General features: G+C 47.8%; 1 protein-coding gene across 4 annotated transcripts in view; it reads right to left on the bottom strand.

Annotated features, from left to right (window-relative positions):
• Positions 1-2,385: 2,385 nt before the first annotated feature.
• Positions 2,386-25,299, bottom strand: part of cip2a (cellular inhibitor of PP2A) — a 68,403-nt gene continuing 45,489 nt past the window's right edge. For all 4 annotated transcript variants that reach the window (XM_072513634.1, XM_072513638.1, XM_072513636.1 and 1 more), the window contains exons 18-22: positions 15,813-16,009; positions 13,121-13,234; positions 11,809-11,891; positions 5,862-6,001; positions 2,386-3,489 (exon numbers count right to left, since the gene is read on the bottom strand). In XM_072513634.1, the coding sequence (XP_072369735.1) occupies positions 3,319-3,489; positions 5,862-6,001; positions 11,809-11,891; positions 13,121-13,234; positions 15,813-16,009 (705 nt within the window). In that variant the 3' untranslated portion in view covers positions 2,386-3,318. The remainder of the gene's footprint in view (positions 3,490-5,861; positions 6,002-11,808; positions 11,892-13,120; positions 13,235-15,812; positions 16,010-25,299) is intronic.

Consider the following 25,299-nt stretch of genomic DNA (forward strand, 5'->3'; position numbering starts at 1 on the left):
AGATTCGCTCTCTTGGATTTGGCTCTCAGGCGGAGAGACCCATCCACCAGCATCACCAGAATCAAGTATGTTCAAGGTCAATGCTCGCTATCAGACGGACGACCTTAGCTGTTCTCCTGTGTCTATTCGAACCCAACAGCCTCAGATCTGATCAATGGCCATTGCTCCTCTAAGTGGGCACCCGAAGTTAAGTATAGGCGTTAGCGTTAGAGATAGTTTAGGTTGTAGTACTGTTGTGCATGAGTAGATCTTACTGTGTGTGTAAATAAATAGTATTGACTTTGAACTAACTAACTGGTGTATTGGCTCTTTGGTCGGTAATCGGGCTGAACCTTGTGGCAGTATCAAGAGATACCTGGCGACTCTGAAAGTAGAAACATGATTAGGATTAAGGAAGGCGACCATATTGACTGCCATATTTATAACCAGATAAACAGAGCAACAGTAGTACTGTTGCTTCACAGTTTAAGGGTCCAGGTTCGATTCCTGGCTTGGGTCACTGTCTGTGCAGTCTGCACGTTCTCCTCGTGTCTGCGTGGGTTTCCTCCAGGTGCTCCAGTTTCCTCCCACAAGTCCCGAAAGGCGTGCTGTTAGGTAATTTGGACATTCTGAATTCTCCCTCAGTGTACCCGAAAAGGCGCCAGAGTGTGGCGACTAGGGGCTTGTCATAGTAACTTTATTGCGGTGTTAATGTAAGCCTACTTGTGACAATAATAAAGGTTATTATTATTTGTCATTGTCCCTTATGCAGTCATCCTTATCTCAATATTACGAATGTGCTGGAGAGCACTTTTGTATGCTGCAAGAAACAAGGCCAAGGTATGTCATAATTTTGAAGTGCCAGACATATTGACATCCAGATCTGTATGAATGTTTACAATGTGCATATCTTAAAAAAAATTAAACACTTAAATTCCATGGTACTGGCCATTCTATCCATGTAAAAGCATATCTTAATGGCTTAGAACATTAACCCTACAGTCCTGTTTGAGGTGGACTCCTCTGCTCTGTGCAATCGTGGTGAGTGGAATTAGAAGGCTGTCAGTCCATCATACACTATTTTCTGCTCATGCTCTCAATGATTCTCTTTTACAACAATCTCTGGGGTACAGCAACTATATCCTGTTGAGCAGAAATTGAAGAGGTTGTACCCTCTCACATGAAATCCCCACTGCTGCCTGCACTACCACAAACCTGTTGCTCACTTGTGAAGTGTAAGTGACCAGGTGAAAACCAAACACTGTGAAAGGTCCCATCAAAGAGCGAGTATGCGTCAAATGCACTAGATCCTGCAAGGAATAGAAATTTGGAATTATTTAACTGTCGCCAGGAACTAGGATTTCCCTCTCTCCAACTCCCCCCGCTAGGCAGCCAAAAGTCCTTGATCTCCTGTATCTCCTCTTTTACAGTTTAGATGCAAAGTGGCTTGAGGGTCATCTCCAGTTCGCCCCCTCTGCCTGATGTTCTGTACTATATTTTCCTGCAGTGAAGGAAAGAACATAGTTATGAATGATTATAATGGTGTTATGTCAATGGAATGAGTTTCAGGGAAAAACATAAAATTGCAGAGGGGTGGCAGAGTGGGAGTGATGTATGAACTGGCGGGAATATGAGGAAAGGCATAGCAGGAGGATGGATGGGTATGCAAGACAAGAAGAACTTGTGAACTATCTATTTGCAACTTATACTGAGATTAGCAAAAATGTCCTTGAAATTTAAACTCTAGCCTTCTGAGAAGAAAACAAAGGTGTGATCCAACGGCCTTGCTACATCCAAAGCGCAGCTCACCGGCGCAGCGTGACTGATAAAAGCTGGATCTACCCGGCAAGCAACACCTTGCGAGATCTAATGTGATCCCATTGTGGGCGGGATCACATTTTAGCAAATCTGCATGTTAGAGCGGGACTGCTAGTCTCACTTTAATACGCAATTTCCTGAGGTACCCAAGGCATTGGGATCTATCCCCTTCGCCTCGGAGACCTTGGGCGAGTGCCGTTCAGTACTGGTCTCCACAAATGGGGACCAAACGGAACGGCACTTCTAGGGCTCTCCCAGGGGATCGGAGGTCCCCAGGTGCATGCCCCCTGTCACTACTGGAGCCAGATTGGCACTGCCAAGGTGCCATGCTGGCATTCTTTTGCGTAGGTGTGATCGGGTCGTGGGTGCCCTGCGCGTGTGTTGGGGGAGGGAGGGGTTGCAGGGCCAGGGACCCTCCCATTGTGCATTGGAACTGGGGGGCGGAGGTCGCATCAGGGCTTTGTAGATCGTGATGCCATTTCCTCGGTGTAGAAAATGGAGCTATGTGCGGCCTTGGCAGTGCGTTCCCCGCTGAGGCCCCTATAAGTGTGGTATAAACCAAAGTTTGCATTCAATTTTAAGCATATATTCAATTGAAAAAAGTTTATTTTCACATGAGGGGGGGGTGGGCGGGAGGGAAAAAAGGTGTAACACAATTGTGTCTGTATATAGCAAATTGAAAATTAGACAATATATCTAGAGATGACACCATACATTAAAACATTATCAAAAACAGGAAGCAAAAAAGTGACAGGAATGTGCAAGTGTAATTATTTTTTTTTTCTTTTACATATTTTTAGTAGATTACTGTTGGTTACTTTAAACCACAATCTGAAAGTTTTCTTGAATTGTAGAGCAGTGTTTCCCGAATTTGGTCATGGACATTCATAAAAACATTGAAAAACGGATAAAATTGCCATATATTTACATTGCGCATAAGCTGATGAATAGCAGTTATTTTTTTATGATTAAAATACAATAGATTTCTGCTAGAATAATAGCTCTGCATTTGGAATTCAGGATAGTAACAGGAAGACAGAATTACATCTAGCCACTAATAATGATTATTATAATATATCTTGAAAATTATAGTTTGTATTCTTCTCACTGAGACACACAGTTGCTCAAGTATGAGACAGCTATCTTTCAATGTCAAAGTTATATCTAGTCAAAAGATACAGAGCGAACATGTCTTGCCCTGAACTACCTATCCAGTCAGTCAGCTTATGGCTAAAGGATGCAATATGTTACATATTGAGACTGATAATGATAATTTTGAATTATTACACTAAATTTAAAGACTGCAATACCACTAAGTTCCTGCCAGTAAATGTGCTCAAATCAGTACCTCAGCAATGTCAAACACTCACTTCCAAAGCAAACTTTAATAAAAAACAAATATTAATGGTTATAAATTATTTGCTAAAAGTAATTTGTTGTTTTAATCCCATCAGGTGGATATATAATGTATCAGGTACAGGGACTAAAAACAAAGTCAAGCCCAAATCACAAGAAACAAGGCTACAAACTGAGATTTACTGTATTTGACTGTAGTTTGTTACTACTCAGACTGTGAATCATTGCTATCATCTGAGAGTGCTTGTTGAGTTCATCCTGCTGGGCTTGGACAAGGGCTTCTTTTTGTTGCAATCGTGCTTCTATCTGGGATTTTTGCATTTCTAGAGATGACAACTGCAGGGCGAGACAAAATGAACATCATATTAGGAAGGATATAAAGATCTTGGAGCAGAAGTAGGCAATTCAGCCCCTTGAGCCTGCTCCTCCATTCAATACGATCATGGCTGATCTCCTTTCGGCCTCAACACCACCTTCCTTCCCATTCTCCATAACCCGTCAACACATTGCTAATTAAACAAAATCTGTTTCTCTCCTCAAATTTACTCAATGTCCCATCATCCAACACAATCTGGGGTTGCGAATTCCACAGATTCACAACCCTTTGAGAAGTAATTTCTCCTCATCTCGGTTTTAAATCGGCTACCCCTTATGCAAAAACTGTGACCTCTTGTCGTAGATTGCCCCACAAGAGAAGCATATGCTCCATGTTTACTTTGCCAATATCTTATATCACTCAATTAAATCTCCTCTCATTTTTCTAAACCCGAGAGCGTATAAATCACTTTTAATCAATGTCTAGTCCAATAGCTGTGAGTATTATACTGAACCCCATTCACTAGTTTTATTGGTGTACAGTGGACTGTTTCTTAGCAAATACTTTAAAAAAAAAAAAATGTGAAAGCCATTTGTGGCTTTGGTCCTAAAAATGCAGCTTCAATTTTTAAAGTCAGCTTGATGACCGACAAGATCAGCAATCAGCAAAACCTGCATTGGTGATCAATTATAATCTGCTTACATGGCCAGTTTTGCGAGCAACAAATCTTGGAAACACAATCCACGTTGGAAATTAAGTGCGTTTTAAATTAGCTAGTCTTTTTGCAGCAGTTTCATAGAATTTACAGTGCAGGAGGCCATTCGGCCCATCGAGTCTGCACCGGCTCTTGGAAAGACACCCTACCCAAGCCCACACCTCCACCCTATCCCCATTACCCAGTAACCCCACCCAACACTAAGGGCAATTTTGGACACTAAGGACAATTTATCATGGCCAATACACCTAACCCGCACATCTTTGGACTATGGGAGGAAACCGGAGCACCCGGAGGAAACCCATGCACACACGGGGAGAACATGCAGACTCCACACAGAGAGAACGTGCAGACTCCACACAGACAGTGATCCAAGCCGGGAATCGAACCTGGGACCCTGGAGCTGTGAAGCAATTGTGCTATCCACAATGCTACCGTGCTGCCCTTTGATCAATTTGTGAAAATTGTACTGGAAAAACAAAAAAACCGTGAAACCCAGCAGAAACTCTAGGCCAAATATTTATTCAAATCACAAGCCAAATTAGTAATGAGTGCCAAAACACCATGACAAATTGAAATATTACAGAAGTTCTGCAAGAAATTGGATAAAGTTCATGCAATAGAAAACTCGAGTGGTATGCAACATGTGAAAAATATATTTATTTTTTTAAAATTTAATAGTAATGAACTGAAAATACAATTTCAGCCAAGTCAATTAATTAAAAAATAAATTATGGGAGTGATTAGTTCATTTTCTCTGTTCAAAAAGCAAGAGAAAATTGTGGAGAAAAATATTATTAGAAATTACTATTCACATTCAATAAAAAATAGCACGAGTGCAATTATTTTCCCGGATGATTTCACCAAACACCAAATATCTACTGTTGGTTAGGTTTATTTATTTTGATCCACTTTTGTACTCATAAGGAAATATATGTTATAAATGTCATTATCTGGCACTTTGGTACGGTAAAGTCGCCACAGTCCCAGATGACCATAGGTTGCTTCCCAGTATGAGGGGGAGAGCTATGATTTAACCTGAGGATCACCTCAGGCGAGTGGCAAGGTTGAGAAGGTGGGCCTTCATGAATAACCTCAGTTGGAATGGGAATTGAACCCACGCTGCTGGCCTTGCTCTGCATCACAAACCAGCTGTTTAGCCCACTGAGCTAAACTGGCCCCGACACAGTCAATGTAAGGACTATTCTCCTTATACTTTGGATTGATCCCAAACTCAGAATAGCACATCTTGCTGCATGAAGAATGAATTTCTCAAGTTTCCCCATCATCCATTATGGGTATTAAGCGTGAGTGCCAATTTATGTATAATTATGTTACATGCTATTCAAAACAACTGAAAAGGGACTATCAAATTATCCTGTGCTGGGTTCAAACAGTTGTAAGGAAACTTTCTGTTCCCTAATTAAATTTGTGTTACAAAATCGAGTCTACGCTAGATATTCTCTCAGATTAGTCAAGAGACACTGGTTTCTCCTGTAATTGGATCTGCAACTGTTGAAATCAGCAGTTTATCGTCACTATTCAAAATTTAGTCATATTATAGAATAACTCGGGGAAGAGGGCACAGGTACCCAAACAGGATATTATGATCTTCATATGCACTTCTACAATCTTCTGGAAAGTAGACAGATTAACCACTCTAAATACATCATTTACCTTAATACTGAGCTCTTTCCTGGCTAACTCCGTCTTGCTCAGCTCCTTTCGGAGAACATCAATAGCTTCTTCCATGTCCTCTTTCTCCTTCTCTGTTGTTTTTATTTTTTCTTGCTGTGCTTGGAGCCTTTGTTCCAAACCTGTCAATTGTTACAAGACAAATGTCAGATAGTGGTTTCAGACTAATATGCAAAGTGCAAATTTATCACTGTTATTACAATCACACACGTTCAATGTATTGGATGCTTTTCTGCCACTCTGTCCTTTCTATTGACAAGACAATATTTTCAACTTTCAAAAGGTCTCTAATAATCTAGTGCTCGAGATTATCCAGTCCATCAGAATATCAAACTGAAGAAATTACTAAAATTTGTTATGATCCCAGTTGATGTTACTATTGGACAGGAAGATCCCAGAACCTGGCCGTAACTGCACCTGTTTTTTTTAAAAGAAATCGTGGATGAATAAAGTCACGGGACTGCCAATTAGCTTTTAATAACAAAAGCAAAATATTTCTAAACACAAAATGTTTGGCCATAATACAATAGTCCTTCATTCCCATTTCATAAATGTATAGATTTTAAGGGTAATGCAGGTTATAAAATATATCTTATGCTATAATGTTCATAGTAAGTGCACAGTCGACCTTTGGTGGCGGCCATGGTGTGAGTGGTCGCACATTTGATGGCTCCCATCTCGTGGCGGTTTTTTCGGACCTTTTCCCCGGTTAATGGGTGGATGTCAGGAAGCAAAAAGGTGCAGGAGAGTTAGCAGAAGAGATTGACCTACTGTTATATGGAGCTGAGGGCCAGAAGCGGTCGCAAAAGAGCGGAACAGACTGCAAATGTTGGTGGGGTGCCTGCGAGGCACATGGAGATGGCGGAGGGTCAGGGAGCGTACCTGCCGGCTCAGTGGTCAACAGAGCAGCTGGTGGGCTTCCTGAACGAGAAGTTCACCCAGCAACGCAAGGAGAATCTGGAGGACCTGGCCTGGGCAGTGGATTCAATTACGGCGGTGATCGACTGCGTGGAGACGAGGCTGGAGACGAGGCTGGAGGCCCAGGGGGAACATGAAGTGGCGGAGGAACAGTTTGCCTCGATGGCAGCTGAGATGGGGCTGAAGCGGGATCAGCAAAACGATTCCAGGAGAAAGCCGAAGACCAGGAGAACCGGTCACACAGGCAGAATGTTAGGATTGTGGGCCTGCCGGAGGTGAGTGAAGGAGGCGACGCTGGCACGTATGTGGGGAGGATGCTGGAGGAGCTGCGAGAGGGAGCATTTGCACGGCCTCCTGAGATGGATCGAGCATATAGGGTGTTAATAAGGAAACCCCAGGCGACCATGCCACTGAGGGCGATGGTCGTGCGTTTGCACCAATTCCTGGGCAAGGAGTGGATCATGAGGTGGGCCTAGCCGGAGGAGTGTGAAGGAGCCGACGCTGGCACAAAGAACAAAGAAAAGTACAGCACATGAACAGGTCCTTTGGCCCTCCAAGACCGTGCCGATCATGCTGCCCGTCTAAACTACAATCTTCTGCAGTTCCTGGGTCCATATCCCTCTATCCCCATGTCAAGATGCCCCTTAAATGTCACCATCGTCCCTGCTCCCACCACCTACTCCGGCAGCGAGTTCCAGGCACCGCTCTGTGTAAAAAACTTGCCTCGTACATCTACTCTAAACCTTGCCCCTCGCACCTTAAACCTATGCCCCCTAGCAATTGAACCCTCTACCCTAGGGAAAAGCCTCTGACTATCCACTCTGTCTATGCTCCTCATAATTTTGTAGACCTCTATCAGGTCGCCCCTCAACCTCCGCCGTTCCAGTGAGAACAAACCGAGTTTATTCAACCGCTCCTCATAGCTAATGCCCTCCATACCAGGCAACATCCTGGTAAATCTCTTCTGCACCCTCTCTAAAGCCTCCACATCCTTCTGGTAGTGTGGCGACCAGAATTGAATACTATACTCCACGTGTGGCCTAACTAAGGTTCTATACAGCTGCAACATGACTTGCCAATTCTTATACTCAATGCCTCGGCCAATGAAGGCATGGATGCCGTATGCCTTCTTGACTACCTTCTCCACCTGTGTTGCCCCTTTCAGTGACCTGTGGACCTGTACACCTAGATCTCTCTGACTGTCAATACTCTTGAGGGTTCTACCATTCACTGTATATTCCCTATCTGTATTAGACCTTCCAAAATGCATTACCTCACATTTGCTCGGATTAAACTCTATCGGCCATCTCTCCGCCCAAGTCTCCAAATGATCTAAATCCTGCTGCATCCTCTGACAGTCCTCATCACTATTCGCAATTCCACCAACCTTTGTGTTTTCCGCAAACTTACTAATCAGACCAGTTACATTTTCCTCCAAATCATTTATATATACTACGAACAGCAAAGGTCCCAGCACTGATCCCTGCGGAACACCACTAGTCAAAGCCCTCCAATTAGAAAAGCACCCTTCCATTGCTACTCTGCCTTCTGTGACCTAGCCAGTTCTGTATCCGCCTTGCCAGCTCACCCCTGATCCCGTGTGACTTCACCTTTTGTACCAGTCTGCCATGAGGGTCCTTGTCAAAGGCCTTACTGAAGTCCATATAGACAACATCCACTGCCCTACCTGCATCGATCATCTTTGTGACCTCTTCGAAAAACTCTATCAAGTTAGTGAGACACGACCTCCCCTTTACAAAACCATGCTGCCTCTCACTAATACGTCCTTTTGCTTCCAAATGGGAGTAGATCCTGTCTCGAAGAATTCTCTCCAGTAATTTCCCTACCACTGACGTAAGGCTCACCGGCCTGTAGTTCCCTGGATTATCCTTGCTACCCTTCTTAAACAAAGGAACAACATTGGCTATTCTCCAGTCCTCTGGGACATCACCTGAAGACAGTGAGGATCCAAAGATTTCTGTCAAGGCCTCAGCAATTTCCTCTCTAGCCTCCTTCAGTATTCTGGGGTAGATCCCATCAGGCCCTGGGGACTTATCTACCTTAATATTTTTAAAGACGCCCAATACCTAGTCTTTTTGAATCTCAATGTGACCCAGGCTATCTACACACCCTTCTCCAGACTCAACATCCACCAATTCCTTCTCTTTGGTGAATGTGGGGGCACGTATGTGGGGAGGATGCTGGCGGAGCTGTTGGGACAGGGAGCATTTGCACGGCCTCTGGAGGTGGATCGAGCATATAGGGCGCTAATAAGGAAAACCCAGGCAACCAAGCCGCCGAGGGCGATGGTCATGCGTTTGCACCATTTCCTGGACAAGGAGCGGATCATGAGATGGGCCAAGCAGACTAGGCGCTGTACCTGAGAGGGCAGTGAACTTCAAATATATCAGGACCTGGGTGCAGAGCTGGCCAAGAGGAGCGAGTTTCAACAAGGCCTAGGCGGCCCTCTTCAAGAAGGGGTTGAAGTTTGGGATGTTGTACCCGGCACGTCTGTGGTTGACTTAACAAGGCCTGGAGCTGTACATTGGGACGTCGGAGGAGGCAATAGAATTTATCAGAGAAAATGGACTGGCAGGACTTTGAACTTTGGTGAAGATGCTTTGGTGCTGCGTTTAATTTGTTTGGGGCCATTGTTCGGAGGGGTAAAGGGCTTGGGGGCCCAAATGGGCTGGTAGAAGTAGTGGAGGGGTTGGAGGCGATGCAATCGGGGAAGGCCCCGGGTCCGGATGGGTACCTGGTGGAATTCTACAAGAGGTTCTCAGGGGTATTGGAACCGCTGTTGGTAAAGGCTTTCAATGGGGCAAAGGAGCTGGGAGCACATTGTTGCAAGCGTTGATCTCCTTCATTCTAAAGCGAGATAAAGGTCCGGAACAATGTGGGTCATATAGACCTATTTCCCTGTTAAATGTAGATGCCAAACTATTGCAAAGATCTTGGCCTCAAGGATCGAGGACTGTGTTTCAGGGGTAATAGGGGAGGGCCAGACTGGGTTCGTGAAGTGGGAGGCATCTGACGGCCATCATCAGGAGGTTACTTAATGTGCTCATGATGCCTCCAGAGGGACGCGAGGTAGAGGTGGTGTTGGCCATGGACGCAGAGAAGGCCTTTGATCGAGTGGAGTGGGAATACCTATGGGAGGTCCTGGTTTGGGTTCGGGCAGGAATTCGTGGACAGGGTCAGGTTGTTACATCAGGCACCGGTGGTGTGTGTGCGGATGAACTGGCTCAGATCAGATTATTTTCGGTAACACCGGGGGACGAGGCAGGGGTGCCCCCTTTCCCCAGGCTGTAGAGCCATTGGCAATGGCACAGAGAACGTCGAGGGTACGGCAGGGGATAGTACCGGAGCACAGGGTCTCGCTTGACGTGGATGATTTACTTCTTTATATTTCAGACCTCAGGGGGGATTGGAGGGATTATGGGAATATTAGAGGAATTTGGTCTTTTTTCGGGGTATAAATTGAATATGGGTAAGAGTGAGGTCTTTGCGATTCAGGCAAGGGGACAGAAGAGATTGTATGAGATGTCGTTCAAGGTGGTGGTGGTGGTGTTGGTGGGGGGGGGGGTGATCTCTGGATTTGCTTGGGAAGGTAAAACCCTGCAGGTGAAGAAGGTGGTGGGCGAGATGTTTCCAAGGCCAGCAAATCCTTCCTTAGATACAGGGCCCAAACGGCTCACAATACTCCCAATGGGGTCTGACCAGAGTCTTATCCAGCCTCAGAAGTACATCCCTGCTCTTGTATTCTAGCCCTCTCGACATTAATGTATGGGCAGCATGGTAGTACAATGGTTTGCACAGTTGCTTCACAGCTCCAGGGTCCCAGGTTCGATTCCTGGCTTGAGTCACTGTCTGTGCGGAGTCTGCACGTTTTCCCTGTGTCTGCGTGGGTTTCCTCTGGGTGCTCCGGTTTCCTCCCAGTCCAAAGATGTGTCGCTTTCCTCCCACAGTCCAAAGATGTGCAGGTTATGTGGATTGGCCATGCTAAATTGCCCTTCTTGTCCAAAAAAAAAGGTTGGGTGGGGTTACTGGGATAGAGTAGCTTAGGTAGGGTGCTCTTTCCAAGGGCCGAATAGCCTCCTTTTGCACTATAAATTCTATGATTAATGCTAAAATTGCATTTGCCTTCCTAACTGTCAACTGAACTTGCTTGTTAACCTTAAGAGAATCTTGAACTAGGACTTCTAAGTCCTTTTGCGCGTCCTCTGAAGGTCCTCAAAGCATTATTTGTTGGATAAACAGAAAATACTACCAAGATGTTAGTAGATATAAGAGCATATATACAGCGATTCATATACAAACTGCATTCCAGATATCTGTCAGTGACTGATTACAATTCATACCGTAGCTGTAATTTTAATTTATATGATAAATGGAATTATAATTTCCCCAATGTGTGCCTTCTTTAATTATGATGTGAAGATGTCGGTGTTGGATTGGGGTGGGCACAGTAAGAAGTCTTACAACATCAGGTTAAAGTCCAACAGATGTGTTTGGAATCACTAGCTTTTGGAGCGTAGTTCCTTTATTAGGTGAGTCTGATGAAGGAGCTACGCTCCGAAAGCTCGTGATTCCAAACAAACTTGTTGGACTTTAACCTGGTGTTGTAAGACTTCTTACTGTTCTTTCATTATGGACATGCATGAAATGCAATGAAACTTCTAAGATTGTGTTAGCACTTGACATAAGCAAGGAATAAATGTCGAACAGTGTACAGGACTTACAATCTTGAGTCATCTATCTAATGTTTTGAAGAATGGTAAATCCACACCAAAAATAATTCCTATTCCATCATCGTTTGAGTTCCCAATAGCATCACACACAAATTTCCAATGTCATTTATTCCAGATGAGTTTAGCCATTTGGAGCACACAAACACATACAAATGAAATATATCCTATCACTCCCTGGAACACTTCACTCTTCTGTTCAAATAATAAATACATTTGAAGCAGACAAATGGACACGGAGAAGCGAAAAACCAAAGACATACCCAATAATTTATTGTCCTTTTCCTGTAATTGAATGCATAAATCATTTTTCTGTGTTTCCATCTCTGCCAACTGAGCAAGACATCTAAGATTCAAAAAGACAAGATATTTTATGGGCAGCACAGTAGCACAGTGGTTAGCATTGTGGCTTCACAGCACCAGGGTCCCAGGTTCAATTCCCTGCTGGATCACTGTCTGTGCAGAGTCTGCACGTTCTCCCCATATCTGCGTCGGTTTCCTCCGGGTGCTCCTGTTTCCTCCCACAGTCCAAAGGCCATGCTAAATTGCCCTTAGTGTCCAAAAAGGTTAGGAGGGGTTATTGGGGTCAGGGGATAAAGTTGAAGTGAGGGCTTAAGTGGGTCGGTGCAGACTCGATGGGCCGAATGGCTTCCTTCTGCACTGTATGTTCTATGTTCATATGTTCCATGTTCATTTTACTGTTTCTTTAAAGTAATTCCCACTTGAAACTGACGTCAAACCATTCTGACTGACTTAATGATCTATAAATTAAACGGGCACAATCCAAACGCCATGCTGCGCATGAGAAAAAGCTCGCACGGCGCAGCGTGGCCGGTAAAACATGGGAGACTCCGCTCCCGGGATCTATCTGGCTCACAACGATGCCTCGCAAGATCCAACACAAATTGTGGGCAGGATCCCTTTTGGCAAATGTGCATATTAAGAGCGAGACACCTAGCCTCACTTTAATGTGCAGCTTCCCAAGGTACCCGAGGCTTTGGGATTCACTCCCTTCGCCTCAGAGACCTCAGGCGAGCGTCATTCAGAACTGGTCCCCACAAACAGGAACCAGATGGAACTGCACTTGTGGAGGTCTCCCAAGGGATTGGAGGCCCCCAGCTGCATGCCCTTTGGGCAAGGTGGTGCCCTGGCACAACGGTTGCCAGTCTGGCACCCGACAGTGTCAGTCAGGCACCCTGGCAGTGTTACCTGGCACTGTCAAGGTGGTGCTGGCATGGGCATTACCAGAGTGCCAAGCTGCCATTTTTTTGCACACGCCCGATCGAGCCAGGTGTGCCCTGTGTGGATTTTTTTTTGTGGGGGGTCACTTCGGGGGCCTCCCGAGATCAGGATGCCATTTTAAAAATGGGGCTATGTGCAGCCCTGGCCACGCGAACCCCACTGTGGCCCCTTGTACAAAGTTGTGGGGGGGGGGGGGGCGTGTTGTATAGCCATGTGTTTATTGGCACTGCGAGCGCTGAGAAACATGCAGCTAAAGGAGCTCGCTATGAGACTTTGCTCACAATTTGTTGAGTCATGCCCTACATCTAGTCACAGGTTAGAACATGGACTTACCTATCATTCTGTTGTTTAAGGGAGTCAATTTGCTTTTTAAACAATTCACTTTGTTCAGTTAGGGAATTGTGTTTAATCCGGAGTTCTTCAAGTTGCCTTTCGACTGTCTCGAGGCTAAAAAGAAAGTATGTGTAAACATACAAATCTGGAACTGGATTTATGGATCACGGTTTCAAGAGGTTATTCAGTCAAAAATACAATTTATTTAACCTTTAAAAAAGTTATGCAAATCTAAGTATACTTTGTGAACTGCCATACATAGAGGTTAATTTAGCCCACTCCCATAGAGACACATTCTCTCCTCGCCCACACTCAGTGTCTTAAGTTATGTCTGGTGTCCTCGCCCATATATCCATTAATACCACTTTGAAATAGAGTGCCAGAAAGGGTGACAGTGATTTTTAAACGAGTCACGGAACAAGTTACCTCCCAAAGCGTCAGGGATTCTCATAATTTCAACACTACTTTTTTCTGTGAAATAGGTGCGAAAACAGAAATCATATATGAACAAGTCTTTTCCAGCTATAATCTATGTATATATTAGGAATCAGGAAGAGGTACGCAGTCGCAGATACATTCCACCAATTACATGACCCCCTCAATGGGTGGCACGGTAGCACAGTGGTTAGCACAGATGCTTCTCAGCGCCAGAGTCCTAGGTGCGATTTCCGGCTTGGGTCACTGTCTGTGGAGTTTGCACTTTCTCCCTGTGGCTGCGTGGGTTTCCTCCGGGTATTCCGGTTTCCTCCCACAAGTCCCAAAAGACGTGCTCTGTTAGGTGAATTGGACATTCTAAATTCTCCCTCTGTGTACCTGAACAGATGCTGGAATGTGGCCACTAGGGGCTTTTCACAGTAACCTAATTTCAGTGTTAAAAGTGTTAATTGTGACAATAAAGATTATTATTATACATCAACCAACTGGCAAACTTGGCCGCCCTGGCCCTATAACATTACCCATTGGAAGTAGTACCCACTTAAGGATGGGTAATCTGGTAATAATTAACAAGTTCTCCTATTATAAACATACTTAGTCTTAACTTTTATCATATGTAGCAGCAGAACTGATGCTGGAAAATTGATTCTCATATACCCCCTCAAACCCACCCCAACGACAGCCACATGCACACATATAACACACACACATCCCTCTCATACACGCGTGCTCCTTTCCTCCCTCCCTTCCTGCACACCCTCCTCCCACACCTCTCACGCCCATTCTCGAGCCCCTTCCTCTCTTGCACCCTTCCTCCTCTCTCACGCCTCTCACTCTCCCCACCTGACACGCATGCAAACCTCGCACCCCCACACGCACACAAAACTCGCCCCCCCCACACGCACGCAAACCTCCCCCCCACACGCACACAAACCTCGCCCCCCCCACACACACGCAAACTTCGCCCCCTCAACACGTGCGCAAACCTCGCCCCCCGACACGCACGCAAACCTCACCCCCTCCACATGCACGCAAACCTCACCACCCCCACACGCACGCAAACCTCGTCCTCCCCACACGCACGCAAACCTCCCCCCCCCACATGCACACAAACCTCGCCCCTCCACATGCACGCAAACCTCCCCCCACACGCACGCAAACCTTACCCAACACACCTCCCTCCTCATGCACACCTCCCCCCCCCCCCCCACACAAACACACCTCTCTCCTCTCTCACACAAACACAAACATTCTGCTCCCGACCTTCCCTCTCACACTCGCCCCCCTCGCTCTCACAAAAGCACCTCTCAAGAGGTTCAAACCCACCGTACACTCTCTTACAACTGCCTTTGATGCCTGCACCCCCACCCCCCACTACAACCAGCTTGCTGAGGCCCGAACCTACCCCGGTTCCCTTGGCAACCACTTCTCAGGCCCGAATCCCCTCTCCACTCCACCCCCCTTCCCCCTGCCTTGCTCTCTTACAAGTGCTTCCCCGAGGCCCGAACCTGACTCTCTTGTTCTCTTACAACCAGGGCTGGTTTAGCACAGGGCTAAATAGCTGGCTTTTAAAGCAGACCAAGGCAGGCCAGCAGCACGGTTCAATCCCCGTACCAGCCTCCCCGAACAGGTGCCGGAAAGTGGCGACTAGGGGCTTTTCACAGTAACTTCATTTGAAGCCACTTGTGACAATAAACAATTTTCATTTTCATTTCACCTCTCTGAGGCCCAAACCTGCCCCCTCCCACGCTCTTTTACAACAGCCCCTCCAAGGCCTGAACCTGCTTCCTTATAAACTTCTCTCCGAACCCACGTACCCACTCTCACAGAAGACTGAACCCACTCCCTTACAACTGCCTCTCCGGAGACCCACATCCGCCACCCTGCTCTCTTAGAAGCACCTCCCTGAGTCAGCATATCAGCATCCAGTGATTGGTAACTTGATTGGTGCAGTTATTGTTGAAATTTGTTGGTTGCGCCTTTCCAACTGCCGTATTCCGGACAAATGGAGGCCATCAGTTCTGCTGACCTCCTGGAGACCTTTCACGGACCTCCATGGTTCCCAGTTTGGGAACCCCTGGTTTATAATATGACCCTCTCCCATTCTTATAAGCAACTGGTACAATTATTGCTCTGTGCCATATACAAAATCAATTCTTCACTGTTGTACACAAACCCTGTGCCACCGCAATTCATTTTTTGCAATGACAGGGTGAAAGATTGCACCAAGCAATGAGTAGATATCACTCAACCTTACTTTTTAGCAAGACCGTTTGAAGTAACTTTTAAAGATTCATGTTCTTCAGAAATAGCCTGCAGTTTACAATTGTGCTGATAAAGCTCTTTAATGTCAGCCTTGGCACGATCAGATTCCAACAATTGCGTCTTTACGATTCCATCAAGTTCCTCATTTTTTCTCTCTGCATCCATTAGAAGTGAAGCTAACTGTCGTGCCTACAACTCAAAAAATATACCAAAACATTTATAAAATGGAACAATTCAGAATTAATGTATAAAGAAGGTATTGCAGCATTGGAAAACAACATGAAAATCGAATGGTTGAGACAGTAAATATTGCCAGAGAATACACATCTGATTGACAAGTGATAATAGACAGCAATCAAATACTGCTGCTGCAGCAGGCCTGGTGTCTACGATAGTAGTGAACAAGTAGGGTTCATTATCAAAGTTGGTACCATGTTTGGAGATGATGGGCGGGATTCGCCATCAGTGAGACTATGTTATCCCGCCGGAGCTGAATTGCACCAGTTTTACGATTCCCTTGCATGGTGTGGAATATGAGGGATTCCCAGTGAATCCTGCTATCAAGCCACCATATTAAGCTCTTCTCCACCGAGGAACAGGCACATGGGAGCTGCAAGGTACGTGTTACAGCTATAATGCTTCCCTCTGCCCGTCTGGACTGCTCTCTAGCTTCCAGACGGGGGTCCCTTTTCGGGGGGGTGGGTGGGGGGAGCTGTGTGTGAGGGGAAGAGATCACACACAGGTTTCCTTTAGGCAGGGATCCCTATGGAGAGAGTCCTCCTATTACAGGGGTCCCTGTTGGGGTGGCCCAGATTACAGGGATCCCTGTGGGGGCTGGTCTGCTAGAGAAAGCATGAGAAGGCAGTACATTGTTTTTCGGGGGTGGCGGGGGCCCTCGGATGGTCTCTACCAGCGTGGCTCTGGTGTGGTGGACCTCATGGTGGGCCAAGGGGGAGGTCCACCACATCAGGTTCACAACTACTGAGGCCACAAATGATCTGCGCCTATGTGATTCCTGACCACAGGGTCTGGAAAATCACAGGTCGGAGCACACGGCACCAGGCCCGCTAAATAGTTGTAAATGAATCATGAAGACCCATTTGCATTTTACATCCCCCACTGGCGCGCATCGTGGACCTCGTTCATGCCCGACACCCGATTCTCCACCCCATCGAGAAAAGTATTCCAGGCGTCCTGGGATGGAGAATGCTGCCCTATATTTCTGAGGAACAGAATGCAAATAATGAAAAGGGCTATTTTAATCTATTTGGGAAAATATTTGGTTAGAGCCCAACTTGTCCATGCCGCGCAGTTTTTACAACTAAGCTAGTCCTAATTGCCCACATTTGGCCCATAACCCTCTATACCCAGCTTTCCCTTAGATTGTATAAATACTTTTTAAAAGACAAAATTGTACCTGCCTCTGGCAGCTCGTTCCAGACACTCACCACCGTGTGTGTGAAAAAAGTGCCCCTCTGGACCCTTTTGGATCTCTCCCCTCTCACCTTAAACCTTTGCCCTCTAGTTTTAGACTCCCATAACTTTGGGAAAAGATGTTGACTATCTACCTTATCTATGCTCCTCATTATTTTACAGGCCTCTATAAGTTCATTCCTAAGCCTCCAACAAACGCTCCAGGGGAAAAAGTCCCAGTCTATCCAGCCTCTCCTTATAACTCAAACCATCAAGTTCCGGTAGCATCCGAGTAAATCTTTTCTAGTTTAATAATATCCTTTCTGTAAGAGGGTGACCAGAACTGTACACAGTATTCCATGTGTGGCCTTACAACTTGTACAACTTCAACAAGACGTCCCAACTCCTAAATTCAATGTTCTGACCAATGAAACCAAGCATGCCGAATGCCTTCTTCACCACGTTGTCGACCTGTGACTCCACTTTCAAGGAGCTATGAACCTGTACTCGCAGATCTCTTTGTTCTGTAACTCTCCCCAACTCCTTATCATTAACTGAGTAGGTCCTGCCCCGATTCGATCTATCAAAATGCATCACCTCACATTTATCCAAATTAAATTCCATCCACCCGCCATTCATCGACCCACTGGCCCATTTGATCAAGATCCCGTTGCAATGCTAGATAACCTTCTTCACTATCCACTATGCAACCAATCTTGGTGTCATCTGCAAACTTACTAACCATGCCTCCTAAATTCTCATCCAAATCATTAATATAAATAACAAATAACAGTGGACCCAGCACTGATCCTTGAGGCACACTGCTGTTCACAGGCCTCCAGTTTGAAAAACAACCCTCCACAACCACCCTTTGTCTTCGGTCATCAAGCCAATTTTGTATCCAATTGGCTACCTCACCCAGATCTCATGAGATTTCACCTTACGCAACAACCTACCATGCGGTACCTTGTCAAAGGCCTCGGTAAAGTCCATGCAGACAACAACAACTGCACTGCCCACATCTATCTTCTTGGTTACCCCCTCAAAAAACATAAATTTGTGAGACATGGGGCGGGATTCTCCAATAATGGGGCTATGTTTAAGAAGAGTAGTAGGAATAATCCAGGGAATTATAGACCTGTGAGCTTGACGTCAGTGGTAGGCAAACTGTTGGAGAAGATACTGACGGATAGGATCTATTCACATTTGGAAGAAAATAGACTTATCAGTGATAGGCAGCATAGTTATGTGCAGGGAAGGTCATGTCTTACAAACCTAATAGAATTTTTTGAGGAAGTGACAAAGTTAATTAATGAGGGAAGGGCTGTAGATGTCATATACATGGACTTCAGTAAGGCGTTTGATAAAGTTTCCCATGGCTGGTTGATGGAAAAAGTGAAGTCGCATGGGGTTAATGGTGTACTAGCTAGATGGATAAAGAACTGGCTGGGCAACAGGAGCCAGAGAGTAGTGGTGGAAGGGAGTGTCTCAAAATGGAGAAGGGTGTGGTGTTGCTAGGGAGAGGAGGGGGGGTTGTTCTGCTGACGGGGATGGAAACTGGGCATGGTAACAGTGAGGAAGTCATGAGTGGAGCCGCCAGGGGGCGGGCCAGAGGAAGCGCGACACATGGCTGGGGGGCTGGCCAAAGAAAGGGGATGGCTGATCGGCAAAGTGGGAGGGGGGAGGGGGGCGAAGTGCCCCCCAACCAGACTGATCACCTGGAATGTTAGAGGGTTAAACGGGTCAGTGAAGAGGGCACGTGTGTTTGCGCATCTGCGGGTTCTGAAGGCGGGCATAGTCTTGTTGCAGGAGACGCACCTGAAAATGGCAGACCAGGTTAGGTTAAGGAAGGGCTGGGTCAGTCAGGTCTTTCAATCGGGGCTGCATTCTAAGACGAGGGGGGTTGCGATCCTGATTAATAAAAGGGTGCAATTTGAGGCAGAGGGCACAGTCGTGGATAGGGGTGGCAGGTTCGTTATGGTGAGGGGTAAGCTCGAAGGGATGAGAGTAGTTTGGTTAGTGTGTATGCCCCTAATTGGGACGATGCGGATTTTATTAGGAGGATGCTAGGGAAGATCCCCGACTTGGACTCGCGCAAGTTGGTCATGGGCGAGGACTTTAATACAGTCCTGGACCCGAGCCTGGACCGGTCATGCTCAAGAAGGGGCAGGTTGCCAGCGATGACAAAGGAACTGAGAGGGGAGCAAATGGGGTGAGCAGATCCGTGGAGATTTAGCCGGCCGATGGCGAGGAAGTTCTCGTACTACTCCCACGTCCACAAGGTGTATTCCCGAATTGACTACTTTGTTGTGAGTAGGGACCTGCTGGCCGGAATGGTGGGGGCAGAATATTCGGCAATTGCCATATCGGACCATGCTCCGCACTGGGTAGACCTGCAGTTTTGTAAGGACAGCTTTCAGCACACACCATGGAGGCTGGAAGTTGGACGACTCGCGGACGAGGCGGTGTGTGAGAGGCTGAGGAAGTGCATGCAGAATTACCTGCAGGTGAACGATACTGGAGAAGTCTCGGCAGCAGTGCTCTGGGAGGCACTGAAGGCAGTGGTGAGAGGGGAGCTGATTTCAATCCAGGCGTACAGGGACAGAACAGAGAGGGCAGAGACGGACCGACTGATTAAGGACGGACAGGAGTTACGCGGAATCCCCAAGGCCAGAGTTACTCAGGGAACGACAGAAGCTGCAGGCCGAATTTGGGGTGCTGACTACAGGCAAGGCTGTAGAGCAGCTTAGAAAGGTAAAAGGCGCGATTTATGAGCATGGGGAGAAGGCCAGTAGAATGCTTGCGCAGCAACTGAGGAAGAGGGAAGCGGCCAGGGAAATAGGGAGGGTAGTGGGTGGGGAAGGTAATCTAGTGGGTGATCCAGCAGGTCTGAACAAGGTCTTTAGGGACTTTTATAGGAAGCTGTACACTTCGGAACCACCCGGGGGACCGGGGGGGATGAGGCGATTCCTGGACGGACTGACCTTCCCATGAGTGGTTGGTGGACGTACTGGGGGCCCTGGTCAGGATCGAAGAGTTATTGGGGGCCCTGAAGGTCATGCAGTCGGGTAAAGCCCTGGGGCCGGACGGGTATCCGGTGGAGTTTTACAAAGAATTTTCCAGGATAGTGGGGCCGGTGCTGGTCAGGGTCTTTAACGAGGCAAGAGACAGAGGGAGTTTACCCCCGACGATGTCGCAGGCCACCATCTCGCTCATTCTGAAACGGGATAAGAACCCAGAGGCCTGTGTATCATACAGGCCGATCTCTTTGATCAACGTAGACGCCAAGTTACTGGCCAAGATTTTGGCGACCAGAATTGAGGATTGTGTCACGGATGTAAATGTGGAGGACCAAACCGGGTTTGTAAAGGGGCGGCAGCTGGTGGCCAACATAAGAAGGCTGCTCAACGTGGCTTTTGACCGGGTCGAGTGGGATTATCTGTGGGAGGTACGAGGATGGTTCGGGTTCGTGGCGGGTTTCATCGACTGGGTTAGGCTATTGTATCAGGCCCCGGAGGCGAGTGTAAGGACGAACAGGACGACATCGGACTACTTTAGACTACACCGTGGGACAAGACAGGGCTGCCCTCTCACCCCACTGCTATTTGCGCTGGCCATAGAGCCGCTGGCAATTGCACTGAGAGCTTCTGGGGGCTGGCAAGGGTTGGTCCGGGGGGGGGGGGGGGGGGGGGGGGAGTGGACATAGAGTCTCGTTATACGCGGATGATCTGCTGGTATATGTATCAAACCCAATGGTGGGGATAGACGGTATTATGGCAACCCTGAGGGAATTTGGCCGGCTATCCGGATACAAACTGAACATGGCTAAGAACGAGTTGTTTATAATTCAGGCGAGGGGGCAGGAGAGTAGGCTGAAGGGGTTGCCATTCAGGCTGGTGGGGGAGAGTTTCCGATATTTGGGGATTCAGGTGGCATGGGACTGGGGCAGGTTGCATAAGCTCAACCTGTCCCGACTGGTGGAAAGAGTGAGGGAGGAGGTCCGGAGGTGGGATGCACTCCCGCTGTCATTGGCAGGGAGAGTGCAGACTGGTAAGATGACGATTCTCCCGCGGTTCGTTTGTTTTTCAGTGTCTCCTCATCTTTATTCCACGGTCCTTCTTTAAGAGGCTGAATAAAATTATTCTGGGATTTGTATGGGCAGGGAAGTCCCCGCGGGTGAAGAGGGTGATGCTTGAAAGGAACAGAGGGGAAGGGGGGCTGGCATTGCCGAACTTCAGCAACTATTACTGGGTGGCCAACATAGCGATGATAAGGAAATGGATGGTGGGTGCGGGGTCGGTTTGGGAGCGGATGGAGGCTGCTCGTGCAGGGGCAGCCGTGGTCACGGCGCATCTGTCGCTTCCACCGGCACGGTACTCCACCAGCCCGATAGTGGTGGCGGCTCTTCGGATCTGGGGCCAGTGGAGGAGGCATGTAGGGGAGGTAAGAGCATTGGTGTGGACCCCAATCTGCGGCAACCACCGATTTGCCCCGGGGAACATGGACGGGGGGGGTATCGACTGTGGAGGAGGGTGGGGATTGTGAGGATGGGGGATCTGTTCCTGGAAGGGAGCTTTCCGAGCATGAGGGCGCTGGAGGAGAAGTTTGGGCTGGCGAGAGGGAACGACTTTAGATACTTGCAAGTGAGGGATTTTGTATGCAGACTGGTGCCGTCCTTCCCACGTCTCCTGCCGAAGGGGAGGCAAGACAGAGTAGTTTCTAGGGGAGAGGTGGGAGAGGGTAGAGTTTCAGACGTCTACAAGGAACTAATGGGAGATGAGGATACGCAGACAGAGGACCTGAAGCTTAAATGGAAGGAGGAGCTCGGGGGGGAGCTGGAGGACGGTATTTGGGCAGAAGCCTTGAGCAGAGTAAGCACGAACGCAACATGTGCCAAGCTCAGCCTGATCCAGTTTAAGGTCGTGCACCGGGCCCACATGACGGTGGCCCGGATGAGCAGATTCTTCGGGCTGGAGGACAAGTGTGCTAGATGTGCCGAAGGGCCGGCTAACCATGTACACATGTTCTGGTCGTGCCCCAAACTCAGGGGGTATTGGCAGGGATTCGCAAATGTCATGTCCCGGGTATTGAAAACTGAAGTGATAATGAGCCCGGAGGTGGCAATCTTTGGGATTTCGGAGGACCCGGGAGTCCAGGAAGAGAGAGAGGTCGACGTTCTGGCCTTTGCTTCCCCGGTAGCCCGGCGACGAATACTGTTAGCATGGAGGGACTCAAAGCCCCCGAGGGCTGAGGTATGGCTATCGGACATGGCGAGCTTTCTTGGCCTAGAGAAAGTCAAGTTCGCCTTGAGAGGTTCGCTACTAGGGTTCGCCCCCATTTATTGACTTCTTTGCAGAAGAGTAAGCGTCAGTTGGGGGGGGGTAGAGTAGAGTGGAATAGGGGGATATTGAGACAGTTCCGTGTGTGAACAGAGCCGTGGTTTGCACTATGTTTAATTTGTGTCTTAACTTCTTTTTTATTGTACTGTACAATGTCACATTTTCTAAATGCCTAAAATACCTCAATAAAATAGTTTGTTAAAAAAATGTTTTTTTTAAATGGAGAAGGGCGACTAGTGGTGTTCCACAGGGATCCGTGCTCGGACCACTGTTGTTTGTGATATACATAAATGATCTGGACGAAGGTATAGGTGGTCTGATTAGCAAGTTTGCAGATGATACTAAGATTGGTGGAGTTGCAGGTGGCGAGGAGGACTGTCAGAGAATACAGCAAAATATAGATAGATTGGAGAGTTGGGCAGAGAAATGGCAGATGGAGTTCAACCCAGGCAAATGCGAGGTGATGCATTTTGGAAGATCTAATTCAAGAGCGGACTATACGGTAAATGGAAGAGTCCTGGGGAAAATTGATGTACAGAGAGATCTGGGAGTTCAGGACCATTGTACCCTGAAGGTGGCAACGCAGGTCGATAGAGTGGTCAAGAAGGCATACAGCATGCTTGCCTTCATCGGACGGGGTATTGAGTACAAGAGTCGGCAAGTCATGTTACAGTTGTATAGGACTTTGGTTAGGCCACATTTGGAATACTGCGTGCAGTTCTGGTCGCCACATTACCAGAAGGATGTGGATACTTTAGAGAGGGTGCAGAGGAGGTTCACGAAGATGTTGCCTGGTATGGAAGGTGCTCGCTATGAATAGAGGTTGAGTAGATTAGAATTGTTTTCGTTGGAAAGACAGAGGTTGAGGGGGAACCTGATTGAGGTCTACAAAATTATGAGAGGTATGGACAGGGTGGATAGCAACAAGCTTTTTCCAAGAGTGGGGGTGTCAATTACAAGGGGTCACGATTTCAAGGTGAGAGGGGGAAAGATTAAGGGAGATGTGCGTGGAAAGTTTTTTACGCAGAGGGTGGTGGGTGCCTGGAACGCTTTGCCAGCGGAGGTGGTAGAGGCAGGCACGATAGTATCGTTTAAGATGCATCTAGACAGATATGTGAACGGGCGGGGAACAGAGGGAAGTAGATCCTTGGAAAATAGGCGACAGGTTTAGATAAAGGATCTGGATCGGCGCAGGCTGAGAGGGCCGAAGGGCCTGTTACTGTGCTGTAATTTTCTTTGTTCTTTGTTCCAGTCAAAACGTGGGCGTTTCACTCTGGACTTTCCTGAAGAAAGTCCAGTGATTCTCCTACCTTAAGGCGGCTAGCAGGGCCCTGGAGTACGTCTTGCAGCTCTGGCTGCCGATACGGGGCCCTGCACCTCCAGTCGGGAGTCCGTGCATGCGCACGGCAGCGGCCTTCGGCAGCCGCCCCGTGCAATATGGCGGACTCACACCGCGGACCGGCCCGAAAATATAGCCCCCCCCGCCCCCCGAGACCGCGCGCGCCCGCTGTTCAGTGGCCCCCGATCGCTAGCCTGGCCGTTTGTGAGGGTTCCCCCCCCCCCCCCCCCCCCCAGATGAAGGATTCCCTCTGCCCCCCCACTCCACAGCCACCACTGGCCGTTCCCGACAGGCAAAACGTTGTTAGAACCAAGTCGTCTTGAACTCGGCCAGTTTTCGTCGGAGAATCGCCGCGGGGGCCTCTGTCAATAACCCCCTACCCGTGCCGCGTAGACCGCGCGCGATTCGTGGCGATTCTCCGGGAGAATCGCGGGAGCGCCGTCGCGCCGGATCTCGGCGTCAACGCCCATTCTCTGTCCTCGCACCGAAGCTCGGAGAATTCCGCCCGTGATTTTCCATTCTCAAGGCCTTCCTGACTGTCCCTAATCAGTCCTTGCCTCTCTAAATGCCTGTAGATCCTGTCTCTCAGAATACCTTCTAATAACTTACCCACCACAGACGTTAGGCTCACCAGTCTGTAGTGCCCCGGCTTTTTCCTGTGGCCCTTCTTAAACAGAGGCACAACATTTGCTACCCTCCAATCTTCAGGCACCTCACCTGTGGCTGTAAACGATTCAAATATCTCTGCTAGGGGACCCACAATTTCCTCCCACAACATCCCGGGGATTTATCGACCTTCATGCGCTTTAAGGCTTCCAGCACCTCCTTCTCTGTAATATGTATACTCCTCAAGACATCACTATTTATTTCCCTATGTTCCCCAACATTCATACCTTTCTCAATAGTAAATACTGATGAGAAATATTAATTTAGGATCTCTTGTGAATCCGCACATATTTGACCTTGTCGATCCTTAAGAGGCCGTTCTCTCTCCCTCGTTACTCTTTTGCCCTTTATGTATTTGTAGAAGCTCTTTGGATTCTCCTTTGCCTTATCTGCCAATTCAATCTCATGTCCCCTTTTTGCCCTCCTGATTGCTCTCTTAACTCTACTCAGACAAGCCCTATACTCTCCAAAGGATCCACTTGATCAGCTGCCGATGCACATCATGGGCGTCATTCTCCGACCCCCCGCCGGGTCGGAGAATCGCCGGGGGCTGGCGTGAATCCCGCCGTCTCCGGCACCGGATGTTCGGCGGGGGCGGGAATCGGGCCGCGCCGGTTGGCGGGCCCCCCCGCTGGATTCTCCGGCCCAGATGGCCGAAGTCCCGCCGATAAATTGCCTGTCCCGCCGGCGTGGATTAAACCACCTTTTGAATGGCGGGACAA

The sequence above is a fragment of the Scyliorhinus torazame genome, chromosome 8 (genome assembly GCF_047496885.1).
Source record: "Scyliorhinus torazame isolate Kashiwa2021f chromosome 8, sScyTor2.1, whole genome shotgun sequence".
Classification (NCBI taxonomy): domain Eukaryota; kingdom Metazoa; phylum Chordata; class Chondrichthyes; order Carcharhiniformes; family Scyliorhinidae; genus Scyliorhinus; species Scyliorhinus torazame.